Raw genomic sequence first — 21,896 nt, forward strand, 5'->3', positions numbered from 1 at the left:
GATTTGAGCCGTTGTTGCCTTTCTTTTATCGATTTTTACATCGATCGCTCCCTGGATAATTGGAGTATCGATCAAAGGAACTCTTAGACTTATTCGAAACGTCGTTCACCAAAACTTTTAAATGATCATTTGAACTGATGGTATCAATTGCAACCGAGGAACGAATGCTTTTGAACGTAATGGCATTCCACTCCAGAAAAGGAGCGGAACCGTTCCATGAGGTTCGTGCATACTTTCCCTTACACTAAGTGTATATGCGCCTGCACCGTATGCAAACTGCTCGACAATTCATACGAGCTTCACTCCGCCGGGAGAAACGAGACGTGTGTATGTGTGTTTTTATGCAGTGGATTTCAAACCTAGGTGTAGATGGTGGATAAAATTAAGACATAATTTTACGACTCTCCCACTGCAACTGCAATACCTGATGGGAGCTGATCAACTTTTTTTTTTTTGTAGCGATGGTAGGCGTCTGTCACTTTCCTTCGAGAACAAAAAAAAAAACGAAGAATCTAGCAAGACATACCTTCCACTTGTTAGCATTGTTAAGTGAGCCAAAATCAATTTGTTTCGATCTCGCCCCCGGGAAGTTTTATGGTTGGGCACGCTGCAAGCGATGAGGATGGATAGAGGATTCCACCGCGTACCATCAAAACCATCGCCACCTTTCTCTCTCGCTGTCTGCATCTTTCATCCACCTTTTCGTGCGATAGCCACGGGAATCTTGTTAAGGGAAAAGAAGTTTACAGCAGCATAAAACCGTCCACCCGTCCACGCTTTACCCGCCGTAAGATCCGCCGGTGATTCCGAGCCAAAAAAAAAAAAAAAAAAGGTGAAGCAATTCTGGACACAACATAAAATGCTGTTTAAAATAAATAAACCTGCAGTAAATCAAATTTTTCAAACACACAAAAAAAGGTGCCTCACCCACGTGGCGTGCGTGGGCTCAAACAAACACCGGTAGGGTGGGAGGAAACTCGCTTTCCAAATTGGATACGAGTTTCGAATCGTTTGCTCACACTTACAGTTTGTGCGTACGTGTGTGTGTGTGTGCTGAGTGCGGTGTCGTAAAACGCTTTTGTTTGAAAAATACACAAACACACAGGCAGGACACACAGGAATCATTCTAGGCCTTTCCCAATGCCTTAATCCGCAAGTCCGCAAAGCCAAAGGCTGACGATCGGCACAACGTCGCCGGATTATCGCCCAACAATGAGTGCCACCCGAGGGGCCCAAGTTGAGGGTGGCATAAAATCAAATCACAATCCCAATTCCCGTTGGCACGGGAAACATTCGATCGAATAGTCGTAAAAAAAAAAAGACGGTCATTTACATACTGACAACCATTTGTTCGGTCGGTGGTTGCTCCACATTTTCTTCGAGATTTGATTCTTCCGAACGGCTACACTGGCTCGGGAAGTGCCTCCGGAGAGGATTGCCCTGGTTTTTTTTTTTTTTCATTCTCTATCTTGTGTTATTTCTTCCTCATTTCGTCCAGCAGATAATTGTTGGGCTCTGCATCACTTCACCCATTTCATGGTGGCGGGTGCGAGTTGGTGAGGCTGAGACGTTCCAATGAGAAATTGAATCATCTCACCGTCACCCAAAGCAAAAATCAATCTTTATTCTCGCCCTCGGTCGGGTCTGATTTGTATCGCCGACGAAGTCTCAGACTGAAAGACTTGCAGCAGTCCTCACAGACATTATCGAATCGATCGTTCAATCTACCTGTGGGCAGCAGCAGTAGTGCGGCAAGGTAAAAAAAAGCCATAAAAATCATCTGAGAGCAGGTTTTAGAATTGATTGGGTCGTAAGTCGGGTGGAATGTGGAACGAGATTTGTGTTTTTGTTGTTGTTTTCGCCGTTTTTAATACAACCACAAGATGGGCGAGACGTCTTAAGCGTAGCGAACCTCTGTTTTTTTTTTTTTTATCAGAAATCGTCCCACTTGCCAAACCCAACCATTCGTTGTGGGAATGATTTAATCGTTTTGTGCACTCAGTATCCTTCAATCTTTTAATTATTGCTTTCTTTCTACTTCAACTGTCTTTTCTCTATGTCCCAACGCCAGATCTCGGCCAGGTACACTTCGTACTAGGACTGTTGGAGATGCATCGGGACCGGTAGCCGACACGAGTGAGAGCCGGAAGCCAGCAAAGTGACGCGGTACCAGCAGCAAACAAATCACACATATCCCCGCACGTGTGCTGGTACGGACCAGCGTGGTGCAGCGTGTCTGGGTGTAAAATAGAGAGCAAAAAACCGGCACAACAATGGCGAGATCTTCGAAGATGAGCTTACGATACGAAGTGCTAGTGTTTGCCACCATCACCCTCCTACTCTTCCGGACAGTGTTGACAGCTGCCAAATCGACGAATGGCGGTGGTAGTGGTGGTGGTGGTGGTGGTGGCATCAGCAGTGGTAGTGCGAACGGTGTCCAAAAGTTTGCGATGGAACCTCAGGACCAGACGGCGATTGTGGGGTCCCGGGTAACGCTGCCGTGCCGGGTTGAGTCGAAGGTCGGTCAGCTGCAGTGGACGAAGGATGACTTTGGGCTCGGGTGGCATCGAAATCTGAGCGGGTTCGAACGGTACTCAATGGTTGGGAGTGATGAGGAGGGCGACTACTCGCTCGAAATCTATCCGGTGATGTTGGACGATGAGGCACGGTACCAGTGTCAGGTCGGTCGGGGAAAGGATGGTAAGTAACTTCGTCAGCGAGCATCATCTTCAAGTACACCTTTATCACATTCTCCAACCTATCTACACCACCAGGAACGCCCGGTATAAGGTCGAGGTTTGCAACACTTACAGTATTAGTTCCACCGGAACCGCCAAAAATAGTGCAGGGTGACTTTCTCGTTACCACCGAGGATCGTGAGATTGAGCTGGAGTGTGTGTCGGTCGGTGGAAAGCCAGCGGCCGAAATTACCTGGATCGATGGGTTGGGCAACGTGCTAACATCGGGCATTGAGTATGTGAAGGAACCGATGACCGATACGGGACGGTTTACGGCGAAATCTATCCTAAAGTTGACGCCCAAAAAGGAACATCACAATACGTCGTTTACGTGTCAGGCGCAGAACACAGCCGACCGGACGTACCGTTCGGTGAAGCTGAAGCTGGAGGTGAAGTACGCACCTAAGGTGAGCGTCTCCGTGATTGGTGGTGCGTTGTCGGGTGGTAGAATTCCGGAGGGTGCCGAAGTGCGGCTATCCTGCCGGGCCGATGCAAACCCGAGCGAGGTCACGTACAAGTGGTACAAAGCCGATGAGCCAATTCTCGGCGACTATACGACGGAGATGGTAAGTCTGCGATGTTCGGTAGGAGTCTGAGCGTCTCTCACCAAACCCCCCAACATTCATTTCTTCTTTCATAGGTAATACACAACGTCACGAAAGAGTATCACGACGCAGTCATCAAGTGTGAAGTACACAACGCGGTCGGTAAGAGTGAGGAGAGTGAAATCCTGGACATCAGCTATGGGCCCACGTTTCGCACCCGGCCACAGTCGGTGGAGACGGACATCGATCGGAAGGTAACGCTATCCTGTGACGTGGATGGGAACCCACCGCCAGAAATTATCTGGGTGCACGAGGACACCACACGTATCGTGTCCAACACGGCCAACATAACGCTCATGGCGACGCGGGAAACAGCCGGCAACTACTACTGTAAGGCAAGCGTACGTGGCTTCCCGGACATCGAAGCATCGGCTGCGATTCATCTGAAAGGGCCACCGACTATACGCTCACCCCGCCAACAGTACGGCTCGATGAACGATAACGCACAGATCCAGTGTGATGCCATCTCGATCCCGAAAGCGAAACAGGTCATCTGGACGTACAACGGGCTGGAGTTGAACAGTGAGAACGATCACACGATACTGGAGAACAACTCGCCCGAAGGTGTACGGTCGACGTTGATTATCGCAAAAAGCCAGCGACAGCACTTTGGCGTATACAACTGTACCGTGCTGAACGAGTACGGTAGCGATTCGCTCGAGATTCAGTTCGCACCGATGGAGTCATCATCGTTGCCGGTGGTAATACTGATAGTGGTCGGCGTGTTTATCACTATCGTGTTCGTGCTCGTAGTGAGTCTGTGCTGTTGCGAACGCAAAGGCAACAAGAAGCTACCGCCCGCTGATGTGATTACGGACGTAAGTAGCATAGAACAATGATGGGATTTCTTATCCCAATGGAATAAAAGTTGACGGCAAAACTAAAGCACACATCTTCTTCCTTTTCCAATCCTTTTTTCTCCAAACAAAGCAGCATTATATGACGGAAAAATGTAAAGAAAGTGACCGTTCGTCTAATGTGAGCGATCTGAAGATTGATCGGGACCATGAATATTCGGAAACCTGCTCCGGGACGGACAGTATCGCGACGCGACTTGCGATGAACATGATGGGTTCGTCGAGCGGTGGCAGCAACAACAGTGGTGGTGGTGGTGGTGGTGGTGCAGCTGTTAATGGAGGTGGAGGTGTTCCACTTGCTGGTCCTGTTAGGATTCCCAACGATTACCGGTAAGTAGCGCTGATAGTACTTGCTGAAGTTCACCGTAGCTTAAGTTCTCTGGACTCTCTAGCCCAAAGGGAGTCATCCTTGAGGATGCAAACCTTGAGGAGAGCTAGAAATTCCTTTCTCGTCACTCAACAACTCTCCTATTTTATCTGTTCCCTTCGACAGGTACTCGGGTGATTACTCGGACGGTATTGGGTCGTCGCTACAGGCCAAGATCGGCCAAAGTAATGGTGGGTACGTACCGTACGTAGACTATGCACCGGACTACAACCTGCCAATGCACATATCAAGTAACGGTCAGCTTCCCAACGGTAATCTCAGCCTGACGCGGAATCGTGAACTACGTCAGGACAACGGTCTACCAAGCATCCAGAGCGCCATGGGTTCTCTTTCGGCTGGTCTGATGAGTAAGTGCACTGCAACCATATCTGTCCTTATTAGTATATCTCTCTATAGTGCTCACTATTCGCTCCATCATCCCTTACCTTCCTATATGCACCCAACCTAACGTCTCCCATCTCTTTCTGTCACCGAACACCTTCAACAGATACATCACTGATGAACGCACCCAGCATAGATCCACGGTACAGCGCTACGTACGGTAATCCTTACCTGCGCAGCAGCAGTACCCATCTGCCACCGCTTCCACCTCCCAGTACGGCCAATCCAGCCCTTACGCCGGCACCTCCACCATACAGTGCCGGTCGCCATCCGACGAGTGCGCTGCTAATGGGCGTCAACATTGGCGTCAACTCGGGCAGCGTTATTGGCATTGGTTCGAGCCTAACCAGCCCCGAATCGATCCGCTCAACCAGTGCCGGCAGCGATCCAGCTGGCACGATGCAGCAACAGCCACAGCAGCAACAGAGTGGTCAGATCGCAGGTGGTCAAACTGGCAGCCCCGCACCAGGTCAGTTTATTCTCCCGGCGAACGGGGACATACGCAAGGGTGCGCTCGCCACCCACGTCTAGCAACCCGTCCGCCAACTCCACCGAGCCATAGCGTAGTGCATTGACTTCCGAACTTCGCTGGTCCGCTTGTTGCTTCTCGCAGCGTTAGGCGGGTGCAACCGATCAGGGTCACCTACCTGGTAAGGTAGGAACACGCCGATATCGCTTACCGGGAAGCGAAGAAAAACGAACAAACAAAACTCCTCGCTCTTCTAGATCGCTCCTGCTGTAATCCTATTGTATCCTTCGAAGGTCCTTTAAGGTAAAGCACATACAGTCCTACACCAGTGCACACCAGTCACGTGCTTCAAGATTCTCGTATCAAAAAAACCTTAAGCTTGAGCATTTGTTGAATTGCATCGAAAATGTGTTGGCCATGTTTCCATAGGGCTGTTTGTTTTGTTTCTGGAGAAAGAAACTACTTTTTGTTATTCAAAAAGAGCATGCCAAGGGAATAAACGCTGCATACAGTGTTGTTTATTGCATTCGGCTTTTTAGGTCGAACAGTTTTTTTGATATGCAGCGTGCGGTATGATCTATTTTCTTCTCGTAGATAAAATACACTCACACACCACCATACACAACATACACTAAGTGGCTATTTTGACGGTGCAGTTTGACCATTTACGTTCTGCTTTCATTAAACAATGTGTGGCCTTATTAAACGAAGATGAAACAAAAAACGACATTTAAACGAAAACACTTAAATCGATACAAAAACAACAACAACATTCAAGTAACACAACCAAAAGAACAACATGACAAAAGTGGATAAATTAGAGAAGAGAAGGCAAGTGAACAAGAATATACAAGCGTGTCGCATAGCTGAATGTTGGGTTAAGAAATGGAATTCACTAAATTCTTATGTATTCTTAGAGAGCGAGGTATACATATGTGCGTGTATACTCGTCGGGTGTTTATATATATACATTGAAGTGTCGCTTAAAATGGGAAGCTGATTTTGGGAAGAGAAGACGAAAAAACACAACACGCTTGCTTTACCCTTCAAGGGTAGCCCAGGTGAGCTCAAAACACGTTTTTGAAATTAAGCAAGATTTTAACAAACACACACACACACATACACATTCACATTTCCACAACATATGTACTTGAGCAGCAAATGATCAGATAATGCTACACAAACACAGAAACAAAAACTCGAATGCTGTGTATGCTTTAGCTTTAAAACATGTTTAACGAATTGAGTGATGCTAGAAGAATTTATTACACACACTCATACACACACACACACACACACGCATACACACACATCTTTAAAGAAGAGTAGGAAACAGAAACAAAAAACAAAATGAACGTGAAACCAACGCTAGGCTTGGGTAAAGAATATTTAACGAAGAACAAACATACGCTTGTGGCACACTGTGTGCGTGTGTGTGTTTGTAAGTGTGCGTGACTTTATCTGTGGCAACAAAAAAAAAACTTTCCCATTTTCACTTTCCCGCCCCGCGTATGTGTGAGCTTTTCCGTTGCTAAGCAACGTTTGTTTCGTTAAGCCGCTAAGCATGTGATGCGGTTTGCCTACCGTAAAGGCGCCCGTAAGCATTGCACGTCTGTTAAATATTCCCATTTGGCTTGCCTTCTGACAATTTTTTATTTTTTTGCCGTATTACATACACACAAACATCGGCACCGATGGAGACACATTATTAGCTAGTAATAATGATTGAAAGGTTAAGGATGGGGAAAGTTAAATGAAGTACCGCCGGAGAAAACAACAACAAGAGCCGACACGGATACGGAATACGACTGTATTTAGAAGCGGATGTTTTAATCTATCTTATTCCCCTTTTATTTTCCTTTTATTTACATTGCGAGCGATTGAGGATTTCTTTTTCTTATTTTTTTTTAATTTGAACTGGCACCATTTAGCCGTTCAATGTGAGAATATACCAAATTTGTTTTTTAATTGTATAGAGCTTAATTTTAAATCTACGAAACATTATGCGTTATAATGCGTTCGCCGTTGCTAAGATTTCAAAACAGCTGGTGCATCGTTTGGTGGATAGATTTGTAAGGGTAGGATATAATGGAAACGAGGAGAAAAGAAGGAGAAAAAATCCAGGAGAGCATTTGCTAATATTGAAGAAGAGAAAAAAAAGAATACCAAATGCCCTCCACATTCGCTAGGCCATTCGACTGAAACAATTGTAGCGTTAGAGGTGCCTCTCCCACATCGGATACTAGCTACCGAAGGTTTTTTTTTTTTTAGTTTTCCTAATGAAACATACATTTCTCTCATTGTAAAATCGTTCAACATCATTTCAAAAAAAAAAGGTCTAGTAAGTACTTACCAAGGTAAGATGGTTTTGTTGTTAACGCAATCAAGTGCAAAAAACGGATATCCAGAGGTTTAATTTTTACCCGGTAAACCGTGGTTACAAAAGAAAAGAATAAAAGGGTAAAATAATTATAGTAAAAAGATAAGAAATTAGTCTGAAGCCGGATGGAGACGCCTGGTGTTTGTTGCGCTGGACGGCACACTATTGTATTTCGAGATTTGTTTTAAACGTGTGTTGTTGCAAACTGTAGCACGAAAGGAAACTATACAATGTCCAATGCTTTCAATTGCACTCCTATAAGTGTGTGTGTGTGAGTGTACGTGAGAGTGTGCGTGTATATATATAAACCTAGCAATGCCATTAAGGATACGAACGTACGAAAAATATATTTAAAAAGAAAAACACACACACACACATTTTAACGGCATCTAAGGGAGTGAAAGAAAGTGAAAGAAAGAGAGCGAGAGAGAAGCAAAACATATATAAATACAAATTCATACGCATACATTACAATTATACGCCAGTATCAAACGAAACGCATACGCAATCTATCGATAATTTGTAAATAGTCAGATTTTAGCGAAGCGCATACGACCATATGCGAAGTGTGTATGAAAACACGTACCCATTACATACATATAGGTATACATATACAAGCATCCATTAGTGTTAAGAGTAAAGAAAAAAAAACAAACGAAAAAAAAAAGATATAAAACTAGAGCCTATATAGATCAGTATGCTTATATAGATAGTGAAAAATTAAGACAGGAAAACTGTATTATAAATCATAAAGAAAGAGCAAATTGTGTCCTTTATATCCTCGCTCCCTGACCTCTCCCTTTTTCCTGCAGCTCATCTCTTCCCTTCTCCGCCCAAAATGAAGCGCATTTGTGTTTGTGTGTATGGGTAGGTGTGTTATAATAATTATTATTATAACTAAAAACCACTTTTTGACTTACACACCAGCGAAAATTAGACCGCGGGGAAGAGATGCAGCCAGGTAGCTTATTATTTGAGAGAGCGGTCGCTCAACAGATGAAAAGGAAAAGGAAAAACTGAAACACAGAGCGAGAGAGAGAGAGAGAGAGAAAAGAACAGAGCAAACAAAAACATGTGAACAAAACCTGTCAATTTGTACATAGTAAAATTCTTTACTATAGCGTTAAGTATTTGAAAGTCAATTGAATCTCATTTAAATAAACGAAACAGATTTTAAAAACTGACACCCTTTTCCATTGCATGTGTTTTCTTATTTTTTTAAGGGTGGAAGGGGGAGGGGGGAGCGGAAATTCGAAGAAGATTCTTGTTTGATAGTATATCCGAAAACAAAACTGCGCGCACACACACACACTACCATACCCGGACGGGGTACAAGCCAAGTTCAATTTGAATGCAAATGGTTTCCTTTTTTTGTTTTTACTGGCTTGTTCTTGCCGGCTTTTCGTCGTGGAAAAACTTTTTCTATCTTTCTCTCCCTCTTTCACGTAGGTGGGGAGGGGGGGGAAGGGGGTAGAGGTGAAGGGGAAGGGAGGTAGAAAAGGAGGGTGAGGGAGTTTAAATGCGCTTTTACCCATTGGCAGGTGCTGGCGACGATTTAAATTCACCCTCGTGGGCAGGCGATGATACAAAAATATCGACAAAAATGTGCCCTGAGAAGCAAACGGTACTTCCCGCGCCAAATGTCCTTTTTTTTTTGTTCTTGTGAAACACAACAAAACGCAACCAAAATGTCGGTCCTGATATTGCATGTTGCTTTCGTTTTTCTCTCTCTCTCTCTTTCCCCATCTCTCTCTCTTTTAAATTTTTGGTTCAAAACTAGCCGGAAAAGCGCGAAAATGCTTCCAGCATGAATAATGAAACACAAGTCGCCAGCCGTTTTTTCTTGCGTGTGCAACTTTTCCATCCCCAAGCCCTTGCATGCAGCTTGGTCACGGAGCAACATATTTATCATTTTTGGCTTGTCTGTGCAACGAAAAGCTGGCTTAGTTCGTTTTCTTTCTTAAATTCGTGTGCGTTTTTTTTTATTTGCTTGCTCAAAAGCAATCTTAAACTTGTCCCGCTTACCCATCGTGACACGCAAATGGTGAGTGAGTAAATTGAAAACCCCTATACTTATTCACTTTTACCGGCACGAATTAATTTTCACTCCTCCTTTCCCTTTGTTGCAAAACCAACCTAATCAATAAAAGTAGAGATCCCGTTTTCACGTGCAACGGCAACGTCCAACCGGCGGTGAAAACGAATGCCAACGGTCCTACCGAGCGAACTGTGTGTATCGTTTTTGAGCCGTCTAATTGCCACCGTTGTCCACCCAGCAGAGCCAACCCATGCACCGCACTCGACGTAAACAAACGCATTAATACTTCATAAATAGTCGGCGTTCATTAATAAATTATGCATGTCGGGTTTTGCGTGTGCGTCGGGGTTCAAACATTTGCTGGTTGATGCTGGGAAAGCAGCCCTGAAAGCTGTTGCATCCGACGAAAGCAGACCGACCTGATCGAGCGCGTATGTGGGTGTGCACGTATGAGAGGGCGAAACATAAAGAGAGAAAGAGAAAGGCTACGATTTTCCCAAAGTGATTGTCCAAGCGCTGTCGCTCTACGCCGGTGATGACCATTATTATCGTCCTTATCGTACAACTGGTTTGGCTTGTCTGAAGGTTGACCTGCGCCTCCAGCTCACAAGACAGCAGCTTCAATTAGCAGTGGCTGTGTTCAACCTTTTCCCTTTCGGCGCACACACACACACACACGCACGCACACTTTCCTATCGCCGAAGACTCACCATCATCGAGAATAATAAACTGCCTGCCAGCATCAAACTGCTCGGACGTTCCTTTCGGAACCATTCCGGCACACTACCTGCACACACCCACACCTACACACACACACACACACACACACACATAGCAGAGGGAAAGCGTGTAAGCTCGTCAGGGCGGGCAAATTATGTGTCGAGTCATCCTAACGTACATGAATCAACGTTTTCGAAACGTCGCAATGATAGCATGTCCTTGTCGACGCACTGCACAATCATTCATTGATGACGGGCACTGTATGACGAGGTCACAAATCGGACGAGCGTTTTAGTGATTTGCACCTCCACCTTTTCTTTGCCGATGTTTGGTCTGTTGTCTAAGAGTCCTCAGTATGCGGTTATGATACAGTGGGGGAGGTTTTTTGACTCTTACAAAATACTCTGATTGTGAGATGGTTTCAATTACTAATTTTTAGTTATTGGGGATAGTCAAAATTTATATCTAATTTGAAAATAATAAACACGGTCAGGATGTTCTACACGAATAAAAAAAGAAAACATTTATAAAACTATTTATTTAAATTGTACAAAAGAGCAAAGCCGTAGCTCAGCGTAGATTTCGCGACTACTTGAATGTGAAGACTAACCATGAGGTTCCAAAGGTTCCAAATGGACACATGGACATAACAGGCGTTCCAGGTCTAAATTTATATGAAACAGCTTCTAACAATTCCAATGTCTTGACCTTTAACAGGTTGGCTGATAAGTCCCTAGTCTGACACATAGATGGCGCCGCTAGTATTAAATGCATATTATTTTTATATAGCAGCAACCTTCAAATGATTCGTGTCAAAATTTGACGTCTGTATGTCAATTAGTTTGTGAGACAGAGCGTCTTTTGTCAAGCAACTTTTGGTTGCTTGACGAACGAAAAAAGAACGAAGAAGAAAAAAGTGTTGTTCCACCAAGACAACGCACCGTGCCACAAGTCATTGAGAACGATAGCAAAAATTCAAGAATTGGGCTTCGAATTGCTTCCCCACCCACCGTATTCTCCAGATCTGGCCCCCAGCGACTTTTTGTTGTTCTCAGACCTCAAAAGGATGCTCGCAGGGAAAAAATTTGGCTGCAATGAAGAGGTGGTCGCCGAAACTGAGGCCTATTTTGAGGCAAAACCGAAGGAGTACTACCAAAATGGTATCAAAAAATTGGAAGGTCGTTATAATCGTTGTATCGCTCTTGAAGGGAACTATGTTGAATAATAAAAACGAATTTTGACAAAAAAATGTGTTTTTCTTTGTTAGACCGGGGACTTATCAGCCAACCTGTTATGACAGACTGACAGACACTACGGTCCACGTCATCTGATAGCAGATCGGAGCGGATTAGTCGGAGGCTACAGCGGCGAAATCAGGGCGGAATCGACCCGAACCAAAGGATACGATCTCGGACGCTCTTGGCCTGCTTCTTGGGTTGAGCACTCGTACCCGTAGAGGGCTAACAATCGTATCAGCGTGAGATGTATTCTGCATTTCTTGTGTTGCTGTAGTCTTCTGAATCGTAAAATACGCCTTCGGATTTGGACGTTGTAGTTCAAAGTTACGATCGTACCATGGTAGCAGAACTCCTCTACCACATCAAGATCGTTGCCGTCAACTGATATGATTCTGCTTCCGAGTCGGGCTCTATCAGGGTTTCTAACAAAGCTGTATGAATACCGGCGCCAACGGACATCTTTACTGCCGGATCACCGCTTTTAATACTATTATATTACGAACTATCAGGGCAAACCACCAGCTACATCCTTAGGATCTCCTTTATCTTAGGAATACAAATACTAAAAACGCTGTGAACTCTTTTATAATCCCGGCCATCCTTACAAATCCAGTTGGGCATAACTATGACTATAGTTGATGCAGACCTTAGAAAACACCGTTTAACTATCAAGGATTTGAAGTTCTTTTATGCAGCAGGAGCATACTAGAGAACCATGCAGTTTGCGCTGAACCAAGGGTTGCAGATTATTAACACGATGTGCACGATAAATTTGACAGTTACGGTGGGAATATCAAATAAGAAAAAAAAAATTTTTCCACAAAGTTTAGCTTATCATGTTGGCTGCACAAATTACTCAAAGTAACCACCCTCGGCATCGATAACCGCCTGTATCCGTTTCCGAAACCTGGAGCAAGCCCGGTCTACCCTAGAGCCCTGGGAAGGGCCGCAAAAACGGTCTTATTTTTTTTTTGCACTAATTCTGCTTTTGTGTTGCAGAACGTACAGTTGCTGTCCCTTGCAACCATGCCCCACACGAAATAGTCCAAACGGGGTGAGGTCCGGGGAGCTTGGAGGCCAAACATTACGGATGGTAAAGAGATAGTTGTCTTTAAGCCATTTTGCGATTTGGTGGCCGTTTGACAAGGTGCCGAATCTTGTTGCCACGCATAGCCGTCCACGTTCAGACCCCGGATCCTGCTGTACTCACCCCTGCAATTCATGCAAGAATTCATCGTTCCGTTTCAGGCTGCTTGCAAATATCCTTCGCCGTTTTTAATGCACGTCTTGGTGTCCCGATTTGTGTGTCCGGCGCAAATCATCATGATGCACGTAGTTCGCACCCATAGCTCCGGCCGGTTCCACTCATTAAGTTCACATGACATTTTTTCACTGTTTTCAAACACTTGTGGCTTTCGAATGACGTATCGTTTGTTCTGATACGATCACTCAATCACGGACTATAAACGAAATGGCCAAGTGTCAATTTTATCGTGCACACCGTGTACTTCAGGCGATACACTATACACTATCTCGTCCAAGACTTCAGCTTTGTTCGCTTAAAAGCCACCTGACCTTTGTGAGGTTACAAAGACGCCTGTTTTCTCATGCCAGAGCTGGGGTTCAAATTCTATCCGTACCGATTTTCCGTAGTGAGAGCTGACAATCCAACTACGTGGTATCAGCAAGTCTAGTAAGCCATCCGATGAAAGGCGTGACCTAGTGAGTCGTTAAGCCATGAAAAAGAAGACTTCCTCAGCACCTGATCGTACCACAGATCTTTTGGCGATTCTAGACAAACAATTTCGACTTACTGCTGGTACCACAAACTAATATTTTCTACCCCTCTTTTTCGAGGTCCTTGTATCCTTTTTTTTAAAATATCGATTATCGTATTTTGCATTCGGTTAGTCCAAAAAGCAGCAAACAACTCTTAATCCAAGAGAGAGAGAGAGTGAGAAAAAACAATAGTAACGACTGCGTTACAGAATAAATTCGCTAGCGACGATATGATTAACATTTTATGTGTCGTTACACGACCGCTCACCCTTCTTCTCTCCCCCTCATGCCCTTCGTCCAATTTTGCAAAGGATAAAATATGACACTGCATCGAGCATTAGTGCGGGCTCATTAGCATGCCGATTATGTGTTTTGTGGACGCTGCATTCGAATCACCCTCCTTAAATCCCAACCTCCTTCCATCCTCCTCCAGCCCTCTTCGCCGTAGCTCACAATTTCCACCGTCCTAATTGAAATACATGTGTTCACCGGTTGAGATGCAATCGGCGAGATCGGCGCAGAACGAAAGTGGGTACCAAATCACCGAATAAAGCTGCAAAAACAAAAATAAAACGAAAAGGCGTTCGCGAGAAACACAGACCTCCCATTTTGTGTGCCCGTTTTTTACGCTTCCATTTTCCTCTCTCTCTTCCTTTCTCTCCTTCTCTCTGTCCCACTGAGCTGTTCTGGTTTCAATCATTTGAGATTTTGGCTCAACTTCGTTTTTATTCACAAATTCGTGGATTATGTGGCAGACACAATTCAAAGCGACACCATAATACAGTTCCGGTACTCATTGCGGTACTACCCCATTCTTATCCCATCTTATCCCCTCCTCGTTTCGCTCATCGCCTTTTTGTTACGCACACAGATAAAAGTGTCTGCGTGAATGTAAAAAGGAAAGCATGAAGACTGGGCAAAAACAAAAAAAAACTATAGCAAGCCGGGAAAGAGCAACTTACAAGAGCTGAAAGCCTCCAACCACACTTTACCTCACCCTCTACTTGTCCTACTCCTTCACACACCGATTCGGCGTTACTTTTCCCATTCGTATTCATAATTATTATTAATCGTTGTGATTATTGTTGCCATTTTTCTCATTAGCAGGCGAAGCGGAATGGAAATGACTGTTCGTTCATCCGTCCTCCCGGCACTAACACGGCACCCCCTCTCCTCCTTCCTCCCCGCCATCCTTTCCCCTCTCTTCACTGCACACATCCATCCACCTGACCCTGACCCGGGCGTGGAGGACTTGATGCGCATAAAAACGAATAAAACGCAAGACGAAAACCAGTCCGTTTGCCAAAAATGTGACGATTGGGCGAGTGGAGGGCTTTATTTTTTCTCACCCAACCGCCAAACGCTAGTGTTTGAATGTGCGGAAAACTTTGCCCACGGTTTGTAATGGGGAGCAACAGCAGCAACAACAGCAAAAAGTGCGTTGATGTGAGCGGCCTGTTTCCAGCATTTTCCCAACCCGGTAATCCTTCCACTTACTGACAGGAAAATGCGAAACGTACACCAGATCATACGCACACACATACTCGCACGGACACACAAAAACGCACCGCCACGGTAAGACTACGCCAGTCAGTAACGTGACCCCAACGACGGGGCTGAAAGCTTTTCACCGTATTTGCAATCGGACCGGCCAGGGGTTTTCCACCCATCGTGCTTATCTCTCCCACGGTTCCCATCACGCAACAGCGCAAAACACAGCGGTTTTATCCGCAATGAGTGGTTTATTATGTTGATTGATTATTCGCCAGCTCACCAGCTAGCCGTGCTGCTACGGCACTGTTTGGCCGGTTAAAAACACGCGCTACATACGCAGCACTCCGGGCACGGGCATTGCGCAAGGTTTCGCTGGAGAAGCTTCGCTACATAATTACAAATTAAAATGACCATTGTTGCGTGACAGGCACGAAGCAGTCCTTATTGGTTTTAAGGGGAGGTAAACTGGGGGAAGGGGATGAGGGAGGGGGGGGGAGTTGAGAGGGGTTTTGAGTGGGAAATACCTTCGATACCGAGGTTGGGCGAATTGTGACCGCATGCGATGCACCTGTGAGAGCCGTGCTGTACGCGCTGATTCCGGGAGATGGGCGAGATTTGCCTGATGGCCCCCGGGGAGCGGGTGGGAGGGGTGGGGGGGGGGGGGCGAATACATCACACGTGATATTTCAAGAATGGCCATGAAGTTTAAAACGAACATAAAGCGAACCATCCACCGGTACCGGGTGGTGGGAGGGGAGGCGAAGCTTTGCGAGCGTGTTTAATGTTTAACGTCAAGCAGCCGACCGACCGGTGTTGATATTTTTCTGCATGACAGTAAATGGTATAAATAAACCATTTCCTTTGTAAGGGTGATTTCAATTTTACTTCCTTTTCTTTGCTGCATTAGTTGTGCTTATTCAGGAAGATTTATTTTTGGCCTTCTGTCTTCTATTTGCTGTTTCAGTTCTATTTGCTTCAAGTAATTGCTTTTTTTTTTAGGTGAGAGATTTATTTGGCTGCGTTTTTTTGTTTTTTTCTTATTTATTTTATGTTACTTTACTTTACCACCGTCACACTTATATACTTACATACAAGCAAAATACTTGATAAGGGCCTCCGTCTTATTTTGCGAAAAATACGCCTAAATGTATGCAAAGCGCAGTGCAGTTGGTCAAGGTGGCATAGTGAGTACTCAACCATCGTAACTTCGGCTCCGATTCCGACTAATTCAAAACTACGGTTGCGCCTGAAACCATCCGGAGCCGCCCGGAGCCGTTTGGAACCGTTCGGAGCCGTTGGAGAGAGTGCCAATGTAGGTTATATCACCGCATCATGGACGGTTCCTTCCAGAGCCGTTTCCAAAATTGATGGAAGTTTCCTTTTAACCTCAGAATGTTACTACTTATCCTCGGTTTGCATACGGTTGAATAATCCGGCCGATATGCTGCCCTCAGTCGTTTGGTATATATCCTTCAGAAGCTTTGTCTAAGACATAAACGATCAGACGATGTATCAAGTTAAAGATTTTGTTTTCAATTATTTATGAAGTTCGAGTCTCTGAGACTACATCTGCCACTTCAAGTTAAAGGTACGTTCAACAACTTATCTGTCATAAAGGTACATCAACTGTCAAACGATTGCTCAACTGTTTTACAGCAGTGGCGTAACATTTTTTAAAGATTTTCAGACTGTACTCATCATAAATCCCATTGTTTGTGTTTGTGTTTTTGCACCACACCGTCGATTAATTATAAAAATTGCTTAATTTAAATCATTTTAATAGTTTGTCCTCTCACCCAAACGCACGCGTGCCTCATTGTCGATTTAAATCAAACGTTTATTATCTTACGCCTACTTCCAGGCTACAACCTCCCCGAGCCCCTCTCCCCAACCTCAACGCCATACACACTAATCGTTTTAAATGGTTGCAGATGGGTTTAAAAATAAAATAATGCTAGTTTCAGTGTGCTTTATGGTAATAGTCTGCGGCAACGTGTCCCTATTAGCGGACTCGTGACTTTTTTTTGTTGTTGCACACGAACTGGGTTTGGTTCGCTACTTAAGTATGCAAAACGCAGCTTACTGCAAATAAGAGTAAAGTTAATGGATGATTTACTGTATTCATATCGTTTTGTCTGCAAACATGTATTTTTTATGCACCATATAATTGTTTCAAACAACAGGAATAGGTCATAAGGTCATAGGAATGGGTAAAGGCTCATTTGCACTTGCATGAAATTAGAGCACTTCCCCTCCTCCCCTTCCCCTTCCAAGCATCAACTTTACTCTCTTTGCAACGCCCTTCAGAGAACTCTCTTCCCTCCTTCTCCTTCCTCCTCCACGAACCACAGAAAGGTAAAAGCAGGGGCCACTTACACGATATGCACCAACGTACGGAGGCAACTCAATGGGAACGATTCGCATGCGACACTCTAAACCTCGCCCAACGCTAAGCACAAGCACGGTATATGCCTGCGCTTGTTTCGCACATCTTTGATGTTGATAGTGGCGATGCGAACCAAGTTTCTTCACCATTTTTCTGCAGCGCAATGTGTCACTGTTTACGTCAATGCGAAAATGTGTCGGGAGATCATAACATATTTGCTGAAATGGAGCGATATAATGTGAACAAAACATAAGCATACACACGCTCAAAAGGCGATGGCAAACGAGTAGCGAACGCACACGTGTTTGCACAAGCAACCAGACCACCCCTGATACAGCAAAAACCGATAGACGAATCTAATCGGATCGAAGCAATCCGGTTACGGATGTTTTGCTTCGAAAGCTGTTTTGCAGCGATTTTATACGGAAAGAAGCAATGCAAATGAAAATTGCCCTACTAGCATAATGCCAGTGTAGTGGAGACGTTACAGTAAAGCTCGACAAAGAGTTTGAGCCATCTAGTCGCTGGTTTAAAATTATATGGAGACGCATGGTGCGTTTTGAAAAATCACGCGGAAACACTTTGTGTGACGTACAAGTTGAATTTTATCATATTAAAACTCTATAAGGGGGCGGTCTGATGGTGAAGCTACAGCGGTACCAGTCCTCATACGGGACAACCAGGGTTTATATCCCATCCGTATCGTTACCTCATACTGAGAACTGACTATCTAACTACATGGTATCGATGAACATAGGAAGCCATTCGATGGTGGGTGTGAAGAAGGAGAAGAATCAGAAAAAGAAGAAGAAGAAATCACTCTAGCCTATTTTGAAATTTATTTTTATCACAAAAAAATGCACACCTCTCTTCGGTTTATCCAATGGAGACGCCTGGTCTTTTACTATTTCCTTTGGCACTTTCATTGCTTATTTATCAAAGGGAATTCATAATTTTCTCCTACATTATATTGAAATGAGTTAATTTGTTCCTAAAGAATCCTACCTCTAAAAGGGCTAATGATAATGGCACGTCTCTAAAATTAATCATAGCACAGCACAAGAAACCGGTATCGCATCGCAACCCAACAATCCGCTTAAAAATCAGAAGCTCGGAACGATAAAGTAAAGCTCGGAAGCAATCGGAAACTATTGGCCCGTTTGAAGTTTTTCCTTCATTCAAACCGTACCGTATTCGTACGTAGTTTCAAACGATCTTTCACCAAACGCCGGTCATACAGAGCAATCGGTCGGTTCACAGGAATGAAATGTTTCACTCGATCAAACGAGCCCGAGGTGTAGCCCCCCGCTCCCGCTCGTCCCTGTGGAATCACCACTACGGGGGGAGGGTCGATGGCTGGTGGAAGAGGAGAGCTGACCATATCACCCCATGACGGTCCATGGTCGGAAGACCACAAGGACAAAATGCCTCACATCTGCAATGCGGAAGTTGTTTGTGCTTAAGGATTTGTCGCGTAAGAGCGTTCGGAGATTTCACGATTTCCCCCCTCCAAGCCTTGCGGTTTCCCTAACCCCTTCCTCATCCAACTGCCCCCCCCCCCCTTCCCGCCACCTTCCCTCAGTTCCTCGAACTCACTGTTCGGTTTGTGCAAGAAAAGAAAAACAACTTTTCAACAACAACCAAGAACTATAAAAAAAAAAAACACGTCCGTACATATATACCAAAGAAAGCTATCGGGTGATTGAGCCAACACGGCCAGTGCGCGAGATGGGAAATTGGGAAGAAAAAGACAACCGTTTTAAACAACCTTAGTTGAAAGGTATTTTAACCCGAACTTTGACTGGCACCGGTCACCGATTGTAGCCGTACGCTCCGGGAGCGAAACCATTGCTCTCTCGCTTTCTTGCCCCCCCCCCCCCCCTTCCTTCGCTCTCTTTTCCTAGCCGTAAAGTCGAAACCGAGACGGGGAGTTTTCAAACAAACCGACAATCACCAGAACCAGGAAACGGATCATGCCAAAACAGCAGGAACGATGACGCCGAACTTGGCAACTTACCAGTAGCAATGCTTGCATCGATTTCGCAAACCCGGTCCCGGTCTCTAGCTGGCCAAGTGGAGGACGCTTCACACCAGACGAACCAGGATCATCAGCATTGAGGACCACCCGGTACGAGCATCTACATGAAAAGAAAACTGCAACTGCCTGAGGTGGGATTGGATAAATTAATTTCTTACCTTTGCCCGACGACGACGACGACGACGACGACGAATACCCCCCTAAAAAAAGGGCACTCATAAATATCAAACTGCAAATCGAACTCTCATCCGGACCCTTTTATGCTCGATGTTGTACGGTGTGTATGTGTCCCTGTGAGCTTAAGTATGATAAATTTATGCAAACGAAACGGACGACAATGAATCGAATTTGATTTGACTGCTCATTTGATGATAGTTTTTTCACTTATTTTTTATGAAGTTTTTTTTCTACTCTAGTCCGTACAGAAAATCTCAAATTCGATCACAATATAATACTAATTAAATGACTGTATGGAGGTTTGTATGATCAGATGAAATACGCTGATGATATTAATATCATTGCTGTGAGGCTCTGCCATAAAGTAAATAATTATCAACAAAACAAGCAAGTGGTACAGGACCCTTGGTTGGAGATTGACGTTAGGTACAGAGCGACGATCTCAATCAGAGGATCTCGGATCTCAAGATCCCAATTTCTAGTATCCCAATTTCAAGGAGTCTATTCTGAGTCACTAGATTCCGGGTCCCAAGATTCCCTATTCAAATGTTTTTGGATCCCAAATATGATATCTCAAGATCGCAAATCCTGGGATTCCGAAATTTAAAATCCCAGATCTCGGGTAACAAGATTTAAAATTTCGTGATCCCAAGAATAACAATTTAAAATCTTGATTCTAGAATGCTTACAGGGTTTATCAACCCATCAAACAGGTATTAGAATGGTACAAACATAGCAGCATTCGAGACGCACAACCTCATTCGATTTGAACACACATTACACTGTTCAACATAGCCCTGGAAGGTGTCATACGAAGCGCGGGGCTAGACAACGACACCCGTGGCACGATTCTCTATCGGTCTTTTCAATTTATTTGCTTTGCGGATGACATTGATATCGTTGGCAAGACGACAGCGAAGGTGTGTGAGGCGTTCACCCGACTGAGCAAGAATCGCACTGATGATCAATGCGACGAAGACGAAATACCTGCTTACCGGCGGTTCTAACCATGATAGAGTTCAAGTGGGAAGCAGCGTGTGTAATAACGTTGTCCGCAGCGAAATCCGGAGACTACGGCCTTCCCCGTCTGCTGAGATCCAGAAGACTTCGAGACCGCACGAAAAGTGAGATATATCGCACAATGATTCGCCCCCGGAAGTCCTATAAGGGTGCAAACGCTCTTGGCGTGTTTGAGGGATACACCCTCCGGACCATCTTTGGCGGTGTTTTCGAGCATGGAGCGTGGAGGAGAAGGATTAACCACGAGCTTGCTGAGCTATACGGACCACGGTGGCGACTGGCAGTATACGGTGGCTGGGGCATGTTATGAGGATGCTGGACTCATTCCTCGCCAGGAAGGTATTCGTCAGCGACCTCCAGTTCGGCACGAGGCGTCGGGGAGCACAGCGAGTTCGTTGGATGGATCAGGTGAAGGAAGATCTGTCGGAGATCTGGTGCCTACACGGATGAGAAACTGCAGCCAGGGATCGAGTTACCTGGAGATCTATTGTTGACCGGGCCATGTCGCGACGACGTGCTCTTTAAAAGAGTATGTCAACATGATTATGATTTTTTTTTTATTTTATCGATTGAAACAGCGTAGCTAAACTGATATAATGTGTGTTCGAGTCGAAAAATGTTGTGCATCTTGAATCCTGCATTGTTTAAGCTAATCTTGTGCTTGTTTTATGGGCTGGTAAACCCTGTAGAGGCATTAACCCACTATGATATCCTTTCCATACAAATAGTAAACTAATAATCTTACGGAAAACTTGAATCATCTTTTAATGCTATCGCTTCAAGAAGCTAACTAATTAATACAATTATTACCAATGAATCCCATCTGCTTCGAATGATCCATGCCGTTTCAGATACACAAAAAAGAAAACAAACAACTCAATTACACGCTAATCGTAAGAAATGATAAACAGTATGTTTACTCGCTGCAAAAACAAATGGATCATCACTGGGAGATTTTTCTTTTTCTCTACATTTTCCAGCCCCCCTCCAATGAAAGCGTGTGTATCGTTTTTATCTTTTTAATTCATCATCGTGCCCCGGCGGCGGTGGTAGACTTGGCATAAGCTCACATCAAGCACAACATGTTGCCACCGCTACTATCGTTATTATTCTCCACTCGTCAAGGTTTAGTATTCAATTAATTTCCTCAACGGGTATCTTCGCTTCCGAAGTGCTAGCCGAGTAAGG

At 44.7% G+C, this 21,896-nt stretch overlaps 2 protein-coding genes across 3 annotated transcripts in view; both read left to right on the forward strand.

The window, feature by feature from the left end:
* The first annotated feature begins 1,548 nt into the window (after nt 1-1,548).
* The window catches only part of LOC126563113 (F-actin-monooxygenase Mical-like), a 149,520-nt gene continuing 129,172 nt past the window's right edge, over nt 1,549-21,896 (forward strand). The window contains exon 1 of the mRNA XM_050219738.1: nt 1,549-1,552. The gene's annotated coding sequence lies outside the window, so the exon portion shown is untranslated. The remainder of the gene's footprint in view (nt 1,553-21,896) is intronic.
* On the forward strand, nt 2,274-5,520 carry LOC126568168 (irregular chiasm C-roughest protein-like). 2 transcript variants are annotated; one of them, XM_050224600.1, is made up of 6 exons: nt 2,274-2,700; nt 2,775-3,304; nt 3,379-4,161; nt 4,274-4,530; nt 4,694-4,935; nt 5,076-5,520. In XM_050224600.1, the coding sequence occupies exons 1-6, from the start codon at nt 2,274-2,276 to the stop codon at nt 5,498-5,500; spliced, it is 2,664 nt and encodes an 887-aa protein (XP_050080557.1). In that variant the 3' UTR covers nt 5,501-5,520. The 2 variants fall into 2 exon arrangements, with proteins under 2 accessions (XP_050080557.1, XP_050080566.1); XM_050224609.1 differs by having other exon boundaries at nt 4,277-4,530.

This window comes from Anopheles maculipalpis, chromosome X (assembly GCF_943734695.1).
Source record: "Anopheles maculipalpis chromosome X, idAnoMacuDA_375_x, whole genome shotgun sequence".
Taxonomy (NCBI): Eukaryota; Metazoa; Arthropoda; class Insecta; order Diptera; family Culicidae; genus Anopheles; species Anopheles maculipalpis.

Bases quoted from the DNA above. Each gene is read 5' to 3' on its own strand.
- LOC126568168 (XM_050224600.1), top strand. From the start codon at position 2,274: ATGGCGAGATCTTCGAAGATGAGCTTACGATACGAAGTGCTAGTGTTT. The intron at 2,701-2,774 runs GTAAGTAACTTC...CTACACCACCAG, and splicing joins GGTCGGTCGGGGAAAGGATG to GAACGCCCGGTATAAGGTCG. The intron at 4,162-4,273 runs GTAAGTAGCATA...CTCCAAACAAAG, and splicing joins CCGCTGATGTGATTACGGAC to CAGCATTATATGACGGAAAA.